The sequence below is a fragment of the Hippoglossus stenolepis genome, chromosome 8 (assembly GCF_022539355.2).
Source record: "Hippoglossus stenolepis isolate QCI-W04-F060 chromosome 8, HSTE1.2, whole genome shotgun sequence".
Lineage (NCBI taxonomy): Eukaryota > Metazoa > Chordata > Actinopteri > Pleuronectiformes > Pleuronectidae > Hippoglossus > Hippoglossus stenolepis.
In genome coordinates this window covers 17,410,976-17,429,467 of record NC_061490.1, presented here as the reverse complement: position 1 = coordinate 17,429,467, position 18,492 = coordinate 17,410,976, and the positions used below count along the sequence as shown (strand labels likewise).

Here is an 18,492-nt window from a genome sequence, read left to right as displayed (position 1 = left end):
AGTTTTTATGGAGCAGCAGCACTCGTGCAGCCACAGGGCTAACACAGCTTGGATTGTTGCTCAAATTCTCCAATGACTTCCAAAAGGGAGTGTTTCTAAAAAGTCTGTTTAGGGGAAGGGGGATGAGGAGCGCGCGTCCTCAAAGCAAGTTCATCAAAGTGATACAATTTAATTCCTCAAGAGTAAATGGTTAAAACAGTATTTGTTAGCAAGTAATGCAACGCTTTTTGTACTTCCCTCTCATTTGGCATTGGCAAGCATGTGGCACTAGATTTCTCTGATGCACACAAGTTCACAGTGCACACACATACACACTCATGCCCTTACGCACTCATACACACGCCGCCCATGTCTGCTCATTGCCTCCCTCCCAGGAACATCAGAGGCTGAGCAACAGCCCCAGTTGGTGCCATTTACAGATCAAACACTGCAGAGTTTCAGCAGATCAGTGACCCTGACCTTCAACTTCCTGCTCCGTCCCACCGGCACTTTCCCAAACCTTTTCTTCACAGAGAGGATGTGCGACAGTGTGACATTGTAAGTCGTTACGGCAATGAGCAACTCATCCATTACACTTCATTCAATCTGTGTAAAAAAAGGACCAAGCCCTCTGTGCATGTTTTATACTGCTGTCAATCCATACTGCTTTAGTATACAGCACCAACCTAATTAACATTGTCCCACTCGCCAGTCCACACATTTGCAGCAAAACAATCACACGTTTGGGACACTTGTCCTCTTTTATCCATCCATCTCTCTCCTCTCTCTCTCACCTTTCTCTCTCTCTCTCTCTCTCTCGCTCATACACACTCACACACTCGCTCTCTCTCTCCCACCTCAATGCCAACACCCTTCCTCCTACCTGTGGCATCCTCCCCAGCCCCGCTCCCCCTCCTACAGCCACTATGGGCAGTCCTGTTTGCGCCGAGACAAACTCCAGCATGGGGGCCAATGGACCCCAGGCTGTGCGAGGGGGCCTCTCCTCTTCATAAACCAGACCCTGCAGGGGCCGCGCCGCCAGCAGCTCACACAGCTGGGACAGCACCGTCTTTGGACTACTGTCATTCACCTGGCACGTGGTAGATGAAGAGGAAAGAGAGAAACACAAATAGAGATGGTTTAGGACAGTGACAAGAAGATCTGGCCAACTAGGGCATGATGTCTTGAGTTATCTTATTCATATGGAAGGTGTGTGTAGTATGCATGACATGTCTGGCTAGCAATACAAGCTGTGGTCAAAGAGCAGAGTCAGACTCATTCAGCAGAGCCAACACAACATCAGCAGTGTGCAGCCCATTCAGCTCAAATAATGAGGGCGAGTATGAATAATGGATGGTCATTGTTATTCCCTTCCATCAAGTAAGGCTGGATGAGCAGTAGGTAGAGGAGACAGTGTCCAACCTGTAGCCAGATGACATTAGCAGAGCCCCACTGGGTGACCACGCTCTCGCCCAGGGAGCCGTACACCCGGCCGAAACCAGGGTAGAGGACCCTGCCCCCTGACCCCGACACCGACGCCTCTGCCGCCACTGTAGCACCAGCGTGGATCACGGCGATGTTGAAGTTCATCATGGCCCCTGCATCACGCTCCCGCGGACTGGGCCGGAGCAGGAGGTGGGGGGAGGCGTCCACCAGACCTGTCCACTCTGCCAGGACCAATAGGAGAGAGAGAGTAGGTATGGCGACCATGGCAACCTGCCGAGGGGGGGAGGCAGATATATATCGCACTAAGAGAGGGTGCCTGAAAGAAAGAGAGACAGCAAGAGAAGAAGAAGTAGAAGAAGAAGAAAGTGAAGAAGAAGCGAGAGAGGAAGAGAAGTTAGTTAGACTTGGGTGGTTCTTGGTTGGGAGGTGATGAGTTTGAGCTTTGGTTGGAGAAAAAGCTGGACGGGGAATATGAAAAGCAAAGGGGGAAAAACAACAGAGGGAAGGAAAGGAAAGCGAAGCACAGAGAAGATGAAATGGGTGCTATTTAGGCTGCAGGCTGAGAAAGAACAATATAAGGAAAAACAGAAACTGGCCGTTAGAGGGAAGGAGGGTGAGAGGGAGAGCGAGTTAATAGCAGACCGAGACAAAGATGGGGGCGGAGGTGGTTATTGTGCTGCATGAATGATAACAACAATTAAGATCACTGTAAACACACTCGCCCTCACACAGCTGCAACCACACACAGACACATGCATGCAAGTGTGTAAGAACACACACACACACACACACACACACACACACACACACACACACACACACACACACTCACAAGATAAATGCATGGAAACACAGTGCCCGGAGAGCAGCTTAATGATAAAGAGATAGGAGGGTTAATGCAGTACATACAAACATATACGCACACACACTCACACAAACAACCATACAGAGAGATAATGACTACCTGGGAGATAGCAGGGCACACACAAAAACACAGCACATCATTTTCAATTTACTTCTGGTGCCAACTGCCCTCCCTCCCTTTCTCCATTTCCGTCTCACTTTCTCCCCTCCCTCTCCTCCCTTTCTCTGCCGTATATACTCGGTCTTTTCATATTCCCAATCACTTCTCCCTATTTTCATGGCTTCAGTTACCAAACACAATTGCACTGATGAACAGCAGCCCGCTGACATAATATTCCCTCTAAAGTCAATCCCCCCTTTCCTCCCCTCCATGTTCATTTCTTTTCCGTCTTCATCCGACTCTCCACTCTTTGTCACAGTCTGCCGATTCCTTGACCCTGATCAGTATTATAGGAAATGAAATGAAATGAAATAGAAAGTAAAAAAAAAGAAAGAGGAGAGGTGGCAGAGAGGAAGAATTAACTGGTGGAATGAAAAGGGGAAGCAAACATGGACGAGAGCTGTGAGTAATGTGCCGAAAATACAGTGTATATAACGAAAAGAAGACGGACTGACCAGGTGGAGGGGTAGAGGACGAGGGGAAAAGGAGAAGGCCGAGCGCGGTGGGGTAAAATATGTGAGGAGAGTAGCAGGAAAAGAAATATTGATTACTGGGATGTGTATACGTGTTTGGCTTAAACAAATACACTGCCAAATCTGTTTTGAGTGACATGGCTGTATACACATGTGTATGTGTGCAGAGAGCGAGCGGTGGAATGAGACAGAATGAGAGGGCGAATGAGGGAGGCGAACAGATTCAAGTAAGAAAAAGAGATGGAGGTGTGGAGCGATAGGGAGAGACAGACCTGTTAGTAGGAGAGAGAGAAAAGGAGAATGTAATAATGAAGGGGAGAAGGAGAAAGCAGGGCTTTGTTGTTTAGTTTTTTATCTTTTTTATGTCTTTGAAGCGAGGAAGATGTGGCACAGGAGAGAGGAAAAGGACAGAGACACAGACGGCGAGAGCAGAAAATGAGAGCCAGAGCTGCAGGAATACAGTACATCATATCATTTGGTGAAGATGTATTCTACGGTGCCGAGCTCTGAGCCATTAACTGTTAGGCCTGTCACCGTATTTCACTCTCATGAGGTGTTTACGTTGCACTGCTCCGCCGGTGTGTGCCATTCCACCACAGCGAGCCTCGTTGGAGGTGTGAACACAGTGTATTACTGTGTACGGTATCCACTTTCCGCAGAGTGTACACTGCCTGTTATCGAACGCGCCACTGCAAAGTCTCACTGAGGCAATGCTAAGTGCAAGTGAATTATAACCAGCTCCTTATCTAAATGTACTTTACTGTACAGTTCATTATGTGCTCCATTTGGTGAAATTCTGTAAACTGCAGTGAGGGGGCTAACAGCAAGCATACGCACAAACACACACACACACACACACACACACACACACACACACACACACACACACACACACACACACACAGAAGGGAATGGAGAGTGGGAGAAAGAGAGAGATGACTGTTCCATTTGATTTGCTACCATACATGAATCTTTTGTTAGAATGCAAATGCTCACATTTTATTTTTCCCCTCTTAGCTTTAAAAACAACCCTCTCCAGTCTTTGGAGCCTCTTATAAGTCAATGGAGAACATACTGTGTACATATCTGGTAAGCCGACAAACCCAGTAAATGTTTCTGTTTTCCTCTAACAGGTTTAGAAGTAAGGATTTAGTTAGATGATGTTATTACACTGCGATCATCTCACCATCTCTGAAATCACATGTAAATTCACTAGATCAGGATTTTTGATTGGGTCTGCATCAGATTGCACACACTCCTAAATATCAGTCCCTAACATGCCAGATTTTCTTTCATCAAGATCCATTGATAAGGAATAATTAGGAAAATGTTGCAGAATGCCCAATAATGAAAGCAGGGGGGAAAAAATCCTAAACCTGCAACACATTTTAATGGATTCCTTCCTCTAAATTTCATGTTAAAAAAAAGTTTGTGTAATCCTGCTAACTAATAGACAAACAAACAACAACAACAACGAGAAACAAACACAGACCAAAACATAACCTCCTTGGCAGATGTCAAAATTCATTAATTCTGATTATTTGTGACATATCAGGATTGTGTTTGGCTAAAAATGTTGTGTCTTTACCTCTAAATATTATCATGTATTTTTTGAAAGGAAGAAAAGTCTTGAAAACCTGAAATTAAAAAAAAAAAACTTCTCGAATTCATCACCTTCAAGCGTGACTTGCTATCTACATCATTAGAAAACTCACAGCGCATTAAAGTGTTTGTATTGGCACAGCGCTGATCTTCCATTTTGTCAATCACTGCAATAAGCAGCTTACTGTATCTACAGCATAATTATTTTTTTCCGCTGAGTCTGTTTAGTTTATCTTTCTAAACAAAGAAAGTGGCATTTACAGCAGCACAGAAGCCAGCGAACATGCCAGCGACTGTTAGGAGCAAACTAAAAACACCTTCAGGAATATTTACCGAGCACTTAAGAGCAGGAATGTTCTCGGGCTGACAGAGACGGCTAATCAGGAAGATGAGAGAGAAAACATTCACACAGGAGCCAAAGCAGCCTCCTCTTTCTCTCCCCAAATTACCAGCCAGTGCTTCACAATCAAAACACATCTCATCATTTCTCAAACATTCGATTCACTCTGCATAATGTGCTCAGTTCTAAATCATTACGTAGAGGATTTGATGGCTAGTGCATGTGCAGTGCAGCTCCTTCAAAAAGTTTCACAGGTTTGAAAAAATATCAAAACTGTTTCTTTGTGTCGCTGAAGGCAAATCAACCACTTTGAAGGTATATTCTCCCATAGAGAAGAACAGTGGAGCCTGTATTATTCATGCAACGACCAAAGAGACAAAAACTTGTATCGCCTCTGAACACGAAATGAAAGATTGATTCTTGGCATCAGTGTGATGGTGGGGAAACAATCACAGTGTTTTAGAGGATCAGATCCCCTCCCACCCCCTTAACTGTACATGCTTCTGCTGCAGCGAGAGCCTGCGGTGATTCTGAAAGAATCAGTCGCAAGAGAGGAGGAAACCGCTCGGGTAGAAGTCGGTTGCTGGCATCCGTGCCTCTCTGAGCCCCCTTTCTCCTGCCGAACTTCAGTGGAGGCAGCGTGCCAGACCCTTTGCTGCATCGGATCTGCTGGGGAAATGTGAATTGGGGGAAGGAGTCTGTGGAGTCTGGAGTGTGGAGTTGTTGGAAGTGCAGTGCGTGCAGCCCACATTTAGGCTTCTGCTGCTTCATTCCACGCTGTCATCCAGAGTAATGAACCTGCTTCTTGTAGCCTATGGCACAGGCTGCACTGAATCCGCGCAGGCAGCTTTCAGTGGCCAACACCAAACATCTGAAATACAATATATAGTCTACTGTACGCCATTAGAAGAGACTACATCTCTATGAGTCATAGTAAGTGCTTGGATTAGGAAATGCTCATATTAAGATGAAGAGTCGAGAAAACTGATTTATGTAGCCTCTGTAATTTCCTTGGGTCCATAGCTGTACTATAGTAAAAGATAAGATAAAGTGTGCGTGCGTGCGTGCGTGCGTGCGTGCGTGCGTGTGCGTGTGTGTGTGTGTGTGTGTGTGTGTGTGTGTGTGTGTGTGTGTGTGTGTGTGTGTTTCATGCAGGGTAATATGGGGAGCGGAGGAATGAAGAGAAGTGTGCAGCTGGAGCTCAATGCTCCTCGTGTTAATTGGCCCATACTTCAATCACAGTCAGTGGAGTGTGTCCTCTCTGACGGAACAGATCCTCTCCCTCTCCTCCTCTCTTTCCCAATCTTGCTCTCTCTTTCTCCCTCTCTGTCCTGCTGCACTTGTTCACCCACTCATCCACTCACTCACAACACTCTGACTTGACGCACACACGGACACGAGCAGGCTCGCAGACACACTCCCTCACTCAGTCTGTCTCAGTTCCACTTGTTTTGTTTCATTCATTCATTCATTCATCCATCCATCCATTCAGTCAGTCTCTCTTGTCATCCCACTCTGCAGCATCTCACTTTCACCAACTCTCCATCCCTCTCTCCCCCTCCTCCCACAACTCCGTGCCTGTTCTCCCCCAGCTCTCACCCATTCTTTCCCTCCACACATGTCTTTGTCCTGTATTTCAAATTCGACTTCCTCCCCTCCCTCACTTCCTCTCTCATTTTCTCCTCTCCCTATCGCTCGCTTTCCCTCTCTTTGATCCCCGTCGAGTAGAAGAGCCACCAGGCAGGCGAACGGCTCCCGCTCCCATTGTGCATGGTGTGCAGAGTGATCAGCGAGTAGCGCAGTGTGCAGCAGCAGCAGGGCGTACAGTACTGTGTGTTTTTACTGCATGGCTGTAAACAGCAGTAGTAAAGGCTGCTGCTGCTGCTGCTGCTGCCACTGGCTCCCTCACACTTGATGCCATGGCTATCATGAGCCATTTCAGTGACAAACGACGGAGTCATCTATCAAATCTTTGTCACACCAAGTCTACAGAGGGAAAATGCAACACAATATTTATAAATTAAACATGCCACAGGCTGATAATCAGATTAAAGCTGGTCGCTCTCATAAACGTGACACCATTTTTTATGTGGCACCGATCGGGGCTCGCTGATATGCAATATGGGAAAAAAAAGATTGTGGTGTTCAAATTTAAGACTAATGGAAGACACACAGGGTCACAAATATAAGAATATATCTATTGTCCAACCATAAGATTACATTTCTATGAGGCATCTTTATATTTGTCTTTTTTTTTAAACAAATAACTACTGTAAATGGTGCAAAAATGAAACTGAAGGCTTTCACAGTTAATACCAGCAAATGGAAAACAATCTTATTTCATATGAGCTGTTCTTTTTACAGGAGTGAAATCTCCACTAAGGCTCAGCATGTCAACACTTTTTCCCGGCAGGTAGTCACTCTTTATGCCCACTATATTTTCTAACCTTTTAAAGGAACAAAATGAAACAGTCACGTTGACATCTCACTCGGATGTTTGTTCACGAGTTTTATTCTGACATTTACAGTCCCTTTAATTTCCACGTGGTCGCAGAAAAAAAACGCACCTCACTCCGAGGTTCACGGTATCTTCCCCTTTATTTCAAATACATTCTTTATGGCTTCGGATTAAAACACTTCTGCCAAGAGACAGGGTCAATTAATTGGACTTCACTTTTGTACATTCAGGGGATACATTTCATTACTTGAATGGGAGGACACTCCTTGTTTCTCTTCCCTCTATGGATTGATGGAAATGAGATGAAGCTGACCCCGGACCCCTCCACAGAATAGCACTAACAATTCTCTGACCTCATTTTTTAACAAAAAGGAAAAATGTCTCCAATCCTCCCCACTGTGGTTTTTCGGCACACTAGACCATGACAAGCAGTGACGGGAAATCACATCCATTACAGATGATTATTACTGAAATATTTGACATTACCACTTCTCATCTCTCTAACTCATAACATTCAGCGCGGGGTATATAATTACCTAAGTGGAGAGTGTGTTTAATCTTGCTTTGATATAACCTCATAGATGTCAAGCAATTGTAGTGATGTTTGAAATTGAACTTGTGTAACGTGAGAGGAAAACCAGGTGATAAAAGTAAAGGCCTGTCAGTGGCTTCCCTTTGCTTTGTTATACAGCCGGGGCATCTTGAATTATTCACATTGTTTGTGTGTGTCTGTTTGAGTGTGTGTTTGCCCACATGCATGTGTGTGTGTGTGTGTGTGTGTGTGTGTGTGTGTTATCTTTCAAACTGTCATTCATTTAATCCTCAGAATTCTGCAAACACCCACACACTTATATTATTATACAGGAACCATAAACACTCATCTGTTTATGAATGATACACACAAATATAATTAAAAAGAAAAAAATGATAAACACACATCCATTCAGAAAAAAAAGGCTACAAATGTTCTACCACCCTCATGTGTGTTCAGACATAAATATCAGTAAGGTCAAATGCACTCAAGTGGAAAGGCCAGTGTCTGGGGATCTTGCATCAGAATGTGCTGGGTATTATTCCAGTATGCCTAACTGGCCTATATTAACTCCACTTGAATGGTTTTGTAAGGACACTGCACAGTTTGTCTGCCCACTGCAAATGCTTGTTGAATTTAAGTATTTACTTTAAAGCAGCCCAAGGAGCGAGGATACTTCATTTCTCCACCTCAACACCTGACGACTAAAACAACGTGGCCTGGCCCGTCCCTTCCGCTACCAAGTTAATTATAACAACACATAACTTACTGGATTCAATGTCTTTGTAAATGGTGTCATGTAATTGCTTTTTTCCCCCCACAAATCCTCTGTCAAGATGTCCTTTCAACACACGACCTGGGGGATTATCTTACTGTGTTTGTTTTAATAGGCATCATGTCTCACTCCTCAACCTTTTATATGCATCCAGAGTCTCTGAGGGCTTTGTTCTCAGGGAAAATTGTTTCAATATCAGAGCACTGTCAATGCTGTGCAATCATCTAAGAATGAACATGCATGCGCACTGTGCATTTACATAATGTACTGTACATTCATGAATGAAATGTTTGGCTGATTGTTGTTTTTGTTTTTTCTCTCTCCCGCTCTCTTTAACAAGCACTGAGATTGAAATCAGGAACAAATTGGATGGAAGATTCTCAGCAGATGTGAAGAGACGGTAGAAATAAGTGTCTGAATATTCAGACATGAAAAGAATCATTAACAAATACGGGTTTTAATAATAACGTTAAACCAATGAATTTCCTTAATCCGTGCTGAGCCAGCTACAGTGTTGCTCTACTCTGCTTGCACCAGCGCTTCCATTAATTCCCTCATTGATTGGCCAGACACTGGGATCACCTAGCCAGATCTAAATCAGTCACTAATTAAAAGAGCGAGATGACAAGCAGCCGACACTGCAGCCCTTCAGGACCTTAAAGGTGAAACATTCTGTAACAGCCACAAACTAGGAAGCTGCTCGAGACTCTCGGCAGAAAAGATAAACACACCTAACTCTTGTTAATCTTATTCTGAGAATAAACAGATTAAACTGGTGTAGGAAACCTCTGATAACTATGGCGCCTTTGTACAAGGTCACACACAGGCTGGTGCAAACACACACACACACACACAATCACAAGAGGACATGTACAACGTTGACACGCTCAGATGAGTGTGTACAGTTAGTCTGTCACATTTACACGAGCGCACACAAGCATTTAACAAATTTTAAAAACGAGAGGGAAATGGTAAGCCGGTCTCTTTCAGTAGCAGGTGTCACATGTCGCCATATTCTGTCTGCTTAGAATCAAACGCTGCATGACAATGCTGGGTGCAGGTTTGAGCTGCATTCACAGCACATCTGGCTCTGCCCCCGCTCATAACCAAAGGTGTTAGAAACACTTCTGTCAGCCTATCCTATAAACGCTGGCGGATCAGTGTGGCTCAGGAAGTGAACTCCCATGCAGACAGGAGCCCAACAGGGGAGAGGAATTTGAGGCTCGAGACCAGTGAAGAATTCTCCGATGATTCTCCAGAGTAAGAGGTGGTGGAAGGTTAGTGAAGGGAATGTCAGAACCCACAGTGTTGTCTTCACACAGCCAAATCCAGAGGCCCACTCGTCCTGTGATGTTTGTTTCTCAGAAGTGAATATGAAATACCTGTCTTCTCCAGTATTTCTCCCAAAGCCTTGACACATGAAGCTTCAGCAGCTCATCAGAGAGGTGTTCCACTAGTCTGAGATCGCCACGGCCTCTTTATCATGGCTTCACGTCACATCATACTTTACAGAACGCAATTATGAGCAGCCTCGGGGGGAAAAAATGTTCATGCCATGAGGTATCAGAAATTTCTGACAGCTACGACTTTCTACCCAGAAAGAAAGACGAGGGGAAAAAAACAAGTGGCAAAATGCCTGCGAAGCCACCACTGAAAGTAGTCACACCAAAATAAAATCATATCTTAACACTCGTACTGTAAATTCAGCTTATTAAAACAGAGCTTTACACTGTTTCTCTGCGGTTTCACTTGTAATGAATATGTAGAACATGAATGTAGCTAATTTAAGCCTCATTTAGCTCATCAGCTGTGGTGACTAAACATCTTGGATGAGGTCCGAGTACACAGAATGGTCTTACTGTGTTTGATGACTCAACATTATTGAGTCAGAAGGAACACACGTGTGCGGGATCAATGCATGCACACACATATGTACTCACAGAAACTGGTCAATCTTCACAAGTACCCCCTGCACAGTTCTATGATCAGCAGACGTAATATTTGCTTATGGATCACGCAGAGCACCCAGTGCCAGTGATTGATCTGCTCGCTATTTCCCGTCACTGCTCAGTGCAAAATGTGCGTGTTTATATTTCAAAACGCTGCAGCCTCTGATAGAGAACATGCCACGGTTAACACTGAACCGATCACATAACAATCAACGTGATCAGCACCAGGCCAAGGATGGGGTCATTTATTGGCCTGTTTCCAAGGAAAAAAGTAGATTGTAATTGCTATTACATAATTGAAAAGAGTGCATTCACTCCTAATCACCTTTCAGTAGACAGACTGAAGAAGAAATTCAAAGTGAAAACTGTCTGAATTTGAATAATGAAGCTTCACAACCTGAATGGAGAACAAATTAATCCTGACCCTGAATCAGATTACCTGCATTCCACATGCAGTGTACATTTTGTTCTTTTCAGTGTCAAAAAACCAGGAGAGGGTCTGCAAGACTCGTCTCGGATCACAGGGCCTAGTTTTGGACGCTGGAGCAATTTACATGCAGAAATGATGCACTTTAAAACAAGTCTAGCAACATCAAACCATCTTCATCCGAGGCTTTCTTCCATCTCTGCACCGATGTTCTTTATTCCATCCTTGTCTTCCCCTCCACATTGTACTATAGATAACACGCTGTGCAAATTCCATTCAGGTACAAACGCGCATATTTGCATTTGTAACAGCTGTATAGTCGGGCCCCCTGTTTAGGAAGGAAATTCCTATTCAAACCCAAAAGAGAAATAAAGCAATGCTATTTTTATAGGAAGTGATAAGGCAATAAAACAGGTTCAACTTTGCACCTGGTACTGGCACGTAGTAAATCCGGCACAGTCACTCCAGTACAAAGACTGCTATAAATGCCGGCTCCTAGGCTCTTCGAGAAGAGAATGGCGAAGGGTTTTAACAAAGACGGCCCTACATGGAACGCGGGGAAGTCTCACAGATCAGGAGGCATGACACAGCAGCCCAGGGTGACACGCGACATGGGCCGCAGACACCGGCTAACATAGTTTTTATAAATGCCCCCATATCCTCTTTTTAATAACCACTTATGCTGTCATTTCCTGACCCATCCATCATCGTGTAGGTCCGCACCACACTGCTGCAAACGGCCGCGTGCCGCAAAATGTTCCTGCACATCTCATCATATGCTTTCATTGCTTCTCCTCATCCTCCTTTCCTCTGTGTGTATGTGTGTGTGTGTGTGTGTGTGTGCATGTCGTGTGTGCATGTAGTGTGTGCATATACTGTAGTATGCAGTCAGATGAATATATACAGTACAGTATATATATATGTGTGGATCCCATGGGTGAGATCCCAAGGACCCCTCTCATCAACCCTTGTGTGTGTGCTAGTGTGGAAATATGCCATTCGTTGTTCATTCTGTGTGTATTTTTGGGTATGCTCTTTGTGTGTGTGTGTGTGTGTGTGTGTGTGTGTGTGTGTGTGTGTGTGTGTGTGTGTGTGTGTGTGTGTGTGTGTGTGTGTGTGTGATTGCAAACCCAAGAGTATTTGCCTGAATGTACTTTTTGAGTGTGTGTGACTGTGTATTGCATGCAGCCATGTGAAGCATGCATGCCTGCTAGCTGCCTCCAGACTTGTATTCCCAAAACAAGCCGCAGGGCTTTGGGCTTTGGGCTCAGGTTTGTGTGTGTGTGTGTGTGTGTGTACGTGCGCACCTGTTTGATAGAGGCTGTGTGCAAGGAATGATCACTAAATTCTCCCTCATTGCTGTGTGTGTTTCTACCTGTTTGTGTGATTCTGTTTATGAATGTGTCCGTCTTCCCGCCTGTCCATCTGTCTGTCTGCTCATATCGCCACCTGTTTGTTGAATGACTTCCTGTTATTCCATCTACACTGTGTGCTTGACTGTCTTTGCTTTAGTCCTGCTCCAGAGTCGGGCTGTAACTGCACCGCAGGGTTGCCAAACCACAGCAGCTGCTACTTCACTGAAGAGAAACCCTCAGATATGCTGCCCAGCTGATATTTAAGTAATTCCCTACGTTTCTAAGGCATAATTTTGTTTTGATATTGATTATCATCACACTGAACCATTAAACTGCATTTCATCACAGCCAAAGAAGACCTCTTACCTCTCCCATCAACAGTGCCATTCAGCGTTTGATTGACATCTCTCATGCGACACAAATGAAGCCCAGATTCTCATCGTGGAAGTAAATCATTTCAGATTTTTCTGCAACTTGTCATGAGGAAGTGCATCATAATGTCACTATTACGTCCAATTAGTGGTAGGTGCTTAGAGTTGTCACTGAAAGCTCGGCAGCTGTGACAGAACACATCGGCAGAGATTTGCTCTACCTTCACTAATGTTGATAAGAAATTTGTTTTTCTAATGTTGATGAGCAGATACTTCTATTTAACGTGTTTCAAGTCGAAGAATATTTAATTTCGCATTGGTTTTAACTTGAAACTTAAATAAATGCAGAAGATTCTTCTCTGCTAATGATACCCATCTACTTGCATGGCTGCAAATAACTACTTTTCCTGTCTGCTAAGCTGCATATAATCATAAGCTAAATGAAATGTGGGGGGAAAAAAACCTCAGGCTTATGCCCTGAGAGTCATGGAGGTGCTGGCGGCAATCCCAGCAGACTTTAGGCAAGAGGTGGGGTACACCGTGGACAGGTCGCCGGGGCCAGGGCCAACATGTTGACACAAACAACCATTCACACTCACACCTCACCCCAATCTGTCTTTAGACTGTGGGAGGAAACCGGAGAAACGCATGACACAGGGAAAACATGCAAACTCCACACAGAAGGAACCCTGCTGAACCTTCTTGCTGTGAGGCGACGGTTCTAACCACTGCACCACCGTGCCACTAGGCAGAATGTGTTCATTACAATTTTCCAGTGTCTAATGTGTGGTCCTCAAATGTCTTTTTCTGTCCCACCTACAGACAACATCCCAAAGATAATCTCGAGAAGCAGAGAGAAGAAAAAAAACTCGGAGATTGGAGAAGCTGAGAATATTTGAGATTGAATATTTTATTTTGACAAAAATAATTAAGCAATAATCAAAACCATCGCTAATTATTTTTATGCTGATTGACATACTAATAAACTAATTAATCAACTAATTAGCTCCGGTGTAATTGAGACCTAACACATTTTGTGTTTCCTCAGTTTACCCAGATGTTTCCAAAAGGGTCGGCAGCAATGAAACATGACTTTGTCGCTTTTCTGTTTTTACACTTTAACAAAGGCCACAATTGTTGTTTCTGTTGACACTTTATGGTTAATTTTGTATTTTCAGTTACAGATGTGTGAAATCGCATAGTGACTGATTCAAGTTTCATGTCGAGCAATTACTGAAACTGAACAGCTACATTCATCTCTTTTTTATGTCTGAAAGGCCACTTCTTTCCCAAAAAGTCACTTCATGCATTAAATGACCTTATGATTGCACTGAAGTATTTAATTTAGACTTCAGTTGACTTGAGGCTGCAGAGCAGAATCAATGTGATGAATTGTGTCCCCTGCTGATTTCAGAGGACAATTCTTCCTGAAATAATAGATTTATTTAACGAGCCCTTGTTATCAGAGAAAATATAGATTTGTGGTTAATGGTTTTGACGTAGTTGTAGCTGTGACAAAGCCTCCCAAGGAATTTAAATAAAAACCCAAATACCACAGTCAGATAATTGGTCAAAAACATCCCACCTCACATGACACCCCACACCCCCCACATGTATTCAATTCTGGGCATGCCACTGCTCCAGGCCAAAGTGAATATGCAACACGTTTATCGATACGAGCCGTAGAAGAGTCCAGAGGAGAACACCGGCAGAGGGGAGTACTGTAATCGCTCCAAAACACCAGCCTCTGATCTCGTTAAAGACTAATTGATGTTCTATGTTAACGAGCTTTACCTTAATTAGTGGTATTAAAAAGAACACTGGGTGCAACGTGTGGAGAGGGTGGGAGAGGGGGTTTGGGTGGGCCGCAGGATTGAGGAAACCATCCACTAATGTTGCATCAAACAAATGATGAAAGAGGAGGCGGGCGAACGAGAGGGAAAAGGAAACTGTGCAATCAGGAAGTCACGGGTTGCAGGGGTGAGAGAGAGGAGACGGAACGGATTGAGGCAAGAAGAAACAGGGGGATTGGTAGAAGAAACGGGAGACAAGCGAGGGGGGGGGGGTTTGGTTAAGCTTGAAGGTTCTCTGTTCAAAAGTCCACGAATCAATGAGGTGAAATTGATGAGGAGCACAGGCTTGGGGGGGGGGAGAAAAAAAACAGTGCACACAAATGTTGACTCCAGCCCTCTCATCTCTTCTCCAGTGCCTTCCACCCGTGTCCCTCTGATAGTCAATTCCAGCCGCCTTTCTCTTGCTCTCCCCTCCATTCTGACGCCTCTCTAATCTCTCACCCGGCTCTCCCCTCATGCTTTCTTTTCACCACCTCCTCCTCACACCTTCTCTCATCCCTCTTTCCCTCCACACCTTCTGTCTGTCTCTCTTCACCCACTCCCCCCATCTACCCCTACACACAGCTGTTACAGTACAGATCCCTCTCTGGGCAACTGTACGACAGATCGGCACTGCTGACACCGAAGGCAACACTTTAGCCTGACGGGCAGCAGTGCATGCAGTACACTGCTGCAGTACGCCGGTGTGTAAATTTCCCTGGGCTTGCAGTGGCGGGGGGTGGGGGGGTGGGGGGGAGAGAGATGATAAACTGAGTGGAGCATGTCACCTGTGGGCGAAAGAGCTGATTGAAATGGATATCAGCTCGAGAATTCAGCTGAGAGCGGCGATCGAGAGGCAGCAGATGCCTCGGAGAAACGCGAAAAAACAAACAGCACGTTCCAACATTCCAATTCCCAAATGCATTCAGTGGCCTCGCTGTGCAGGCCAATGTATTGGATCCAACAAATCCCAATCACTGCAGCAAAATCTGTGAGAGAAGCAGCCCCCTGCAGCTCAACATATCACTGGGTCAAAATGATGGCCTCAATCCCATGGTGGTCCTCAATGGTGCAAGGCCTTATTTTTCTGAGGAAGGGGGGTGTTGATGGCGGCAGCAGTCATTCACTTCCCCTCTGCTATAAAGTACTGCAAGGCAAGCCACAAAAGTTACATGAGCACCAAAAGAGGGTGCAAATTTAGGAATCTAGCTACAAAGTACACACTCTCTCACCAAGCTGGAAACAAACACACACACACACACACACACACACACACACACACACGCACACACACACACACACACACACACACACACTGCCTGTTCCAGCTGTCTGAGACTGTTTGAGGCAAGTCAGCCCATTGGGGGAAGATTCCTCGGTGGAGGGATAACAGTGTGATATACGCCCAAATATTCAGCGTATCGGGATATAAATAGATCAGTGGTGGTGGGGGTGTGGGGGAACTGATCGGCAATCTTGCGGGCTTAGCGGAACACAAACACACTAACATTGACCACGCAGCCTGAGAAAATGAGCATCAACAGATATGATCACCTCAGTTAATACATCCGCAGCAGCAGCAGCAGAGTGAGGGGGAACTGCAGCCAGTGTTTAAAGACTTAAACGGAACCAAAAACTCTGTCTTTATTAATAATGCATGGAAAATTCCTGGCAGACAAAATCATAGCCCAAAGCTTTCGTCCATATGATTAATTGAACCACCGGTAATCTGTGTATATGTGTGTGTATCAGTGGAGCATCTATCCCGGTTGTTGCTGCTGCTGCTGCTGCTGCTGCTGTGAGGAACCTATGCGTGAAGGGGCTAAAGAGGCTTGTGAGTTTCCAGGCGCAGCAATGACAGAGGGGTCAAAGCCCCGGTGCGCCGGCCGTTTCCACCTCTCCATCCCCCGGCCATCCATCCATCCATCCGTCCATCCATCCATCCATCTCTCCATCACGAGCAGCGGCCGCGCAGATGCCGACACCCGAGCCCCTTATTCCCGTCTCAATGACGCGTAGCACCCTCTCACTGCCCGAGCCGCAATTAATCTAAGCAGTTACAGAGTCAGTGTGCGTGAGTGTGTGAGTGAGTGTGTGAGTGAGTGTGTGTGTGAGTGTGAGTGTGTGTGTATGGAAGAAAAAATGCCTCTGCACCGCAAATGTCATTAAAATAAATGCACTTACTGTTTTTCACCAGCCTGTCCCCCCTCTCTTCCTGCGTCCCTCCATCCTTTTTCACATCCTTCCTTTTTGAGGTATCCGTTTTGCGGGTGTCCCCCGCCGCCGCCTCCGCCGCCGCCGCCGCTACTGCTGCCACCGCCGCCGCCACCGCCACGCACGCCACACACGCACACACACGCAAACACACACACACCCCCACACACACACGCCGGGGAAAATATATATATCTAAATATATATGTGCTCTTCATGTATTCAATTTCTCCGGTCTCTCTCCTCTTACCTCTCTCCCTCCCTCTCTCCTCCTCTCTCACTCTCTCTCCCTCTCTCTCTCTCTCCCTCTTTCCCTGTTCTTTTGTTAAAATTCAGTATATGCGCCCCGTCACCTAGCAACCGTCAACCTCTCTCTCTCCCTCTCTCTCCCTCTCTCGCCTCCTTCCTCCCTCCCTCCCTCCCTCCATCACTGGCGACACGTGTTGAATGCTAAACTTAGCGGTCCGGAATAAAATTAATAAAGGGATGGACGCTCTATATCTCCCCATTTCTCTGCCTCCCCCTCTCTCCCTCTCACTCTCTCGCGTATCATAATGCAATATAAATATTTACTAGAACCACTCAGCCCTCTCATTGCCCCCCCCCCCCACCCACCTCTCCCTTACTCCCTTGCGTCCCTCCGCATTTCCCCTCCCTCCCTCCCCTCCATCTATCCATCCATCCCCGGCTCCCTCCCTGCATCCCTCCCTCTCCTGCCTTTTTTTTCCTCCTCCCCTCCTGCCTCCTATCTCCTCTTTCTGCTTCTCCAAGCAAAACGGAGGCGCCACACCAGCATCTGTGGAATCCGCACGTGAGTGTCACCCCTGCCCGGTGCTTCGTTGCATGAAGAAGCTGCAGCGAGCGAGCGTGCGTGCGCGCGTGAGCGAGCGTGTACATGCGTGCGTGTGAATGAGAAATCCATGTGTTGCATGCATGTCAGCGGTCATGTGAGTGCGTGTTTGTGTGCGTGTGTTTGTGTGTGTGCGTGTGTGTGTGCGTGTGTGTATGTGAGCGCTCCGGCTTGCAGAGAGTTGCAGGAACATGCAGCATCACACAACACTGCAGTAAGAGTGAACTCCTTGTGTTTTGGCTTCAGAGCTGAAATTAAATATTTATACCAAAGTAACTTTTGTAACCATTTGTTGAAGAGAAATGCAACAGTAGGCTGTGCTAAATTACTGTAGGCTACATGTTTGTTTACCATTCTCTTTTATCCAAAAGTGGATCTCGGGGTGGCTGAGTGCATTCAAATGGGGATGTGTTGTTGTTTTTCTCTCTGTCTTCCTTTGCCCTTTTTCATCTTTCCTGTGTGTGTAATCTGGGATCAGCACCAATCAATGGAGCAATATTTAGCCTCCGATCATCAGCTGACACTCACACTAAAGGATCTATTAATTGAGGTTTAACCTTTTCAGCAAACCTTGAGTTGTCTTCCACAGTCACACTCCAAGAGGTACACATCAGAGCGAGAATGTGGAATATCATCTGCTTTAAGGGGCAAAGGTCTCACTGTATTGATGGAAATGTGTCATTACCCTGAAGGTTCGGTAAATGATCACCAATATGAGACAGACACCAAGGTGCACACACATGCAACCGTACACAAGTTGCAGTATAGATGTGTGTGTGTGTGTGTGTGTGTGTGTGTGTGTGTGTGTGTGTGTGTGTGTGTGTGTGTGTGTGTGTGTGTGTGTGTGTGTGTGCTCAGATCAACAC

At 45.6% G+C, this 18,492-nt stretch overlaps 1 protein-coding gene across 1 annotated transcript; it reads right to left on the bottom strand.

The window, feature by feature from the left end:
• Positions 1–118: 118 nt before the first annotated feature.
• LOC124852290 (glutamate receptor ionotropic, NMDA 2D-like) lies at positions 119–17,149 on the bottom strand. The gene is made up of 3 exons (XM_047341033.1): positions 16,748–17,149; positions 1,402–1,741; positions 119–1,069 (listed from the first exon to the last, which is right to left on the bottom strand). Exons 2-3 carry the CDS (start codon positions 1,687–1,689, stop codon positions 770–772), a joined length of 588 nt encoding a protein of 195 aa, XP_047196989.1. The 5' UTR covers positions 1,690–1,741; positions 16,748–17,149; the 3' UTR covers positions 119–769.
• Positions 17,150–18,492: the final 1,343 nt, after the last annotated feature.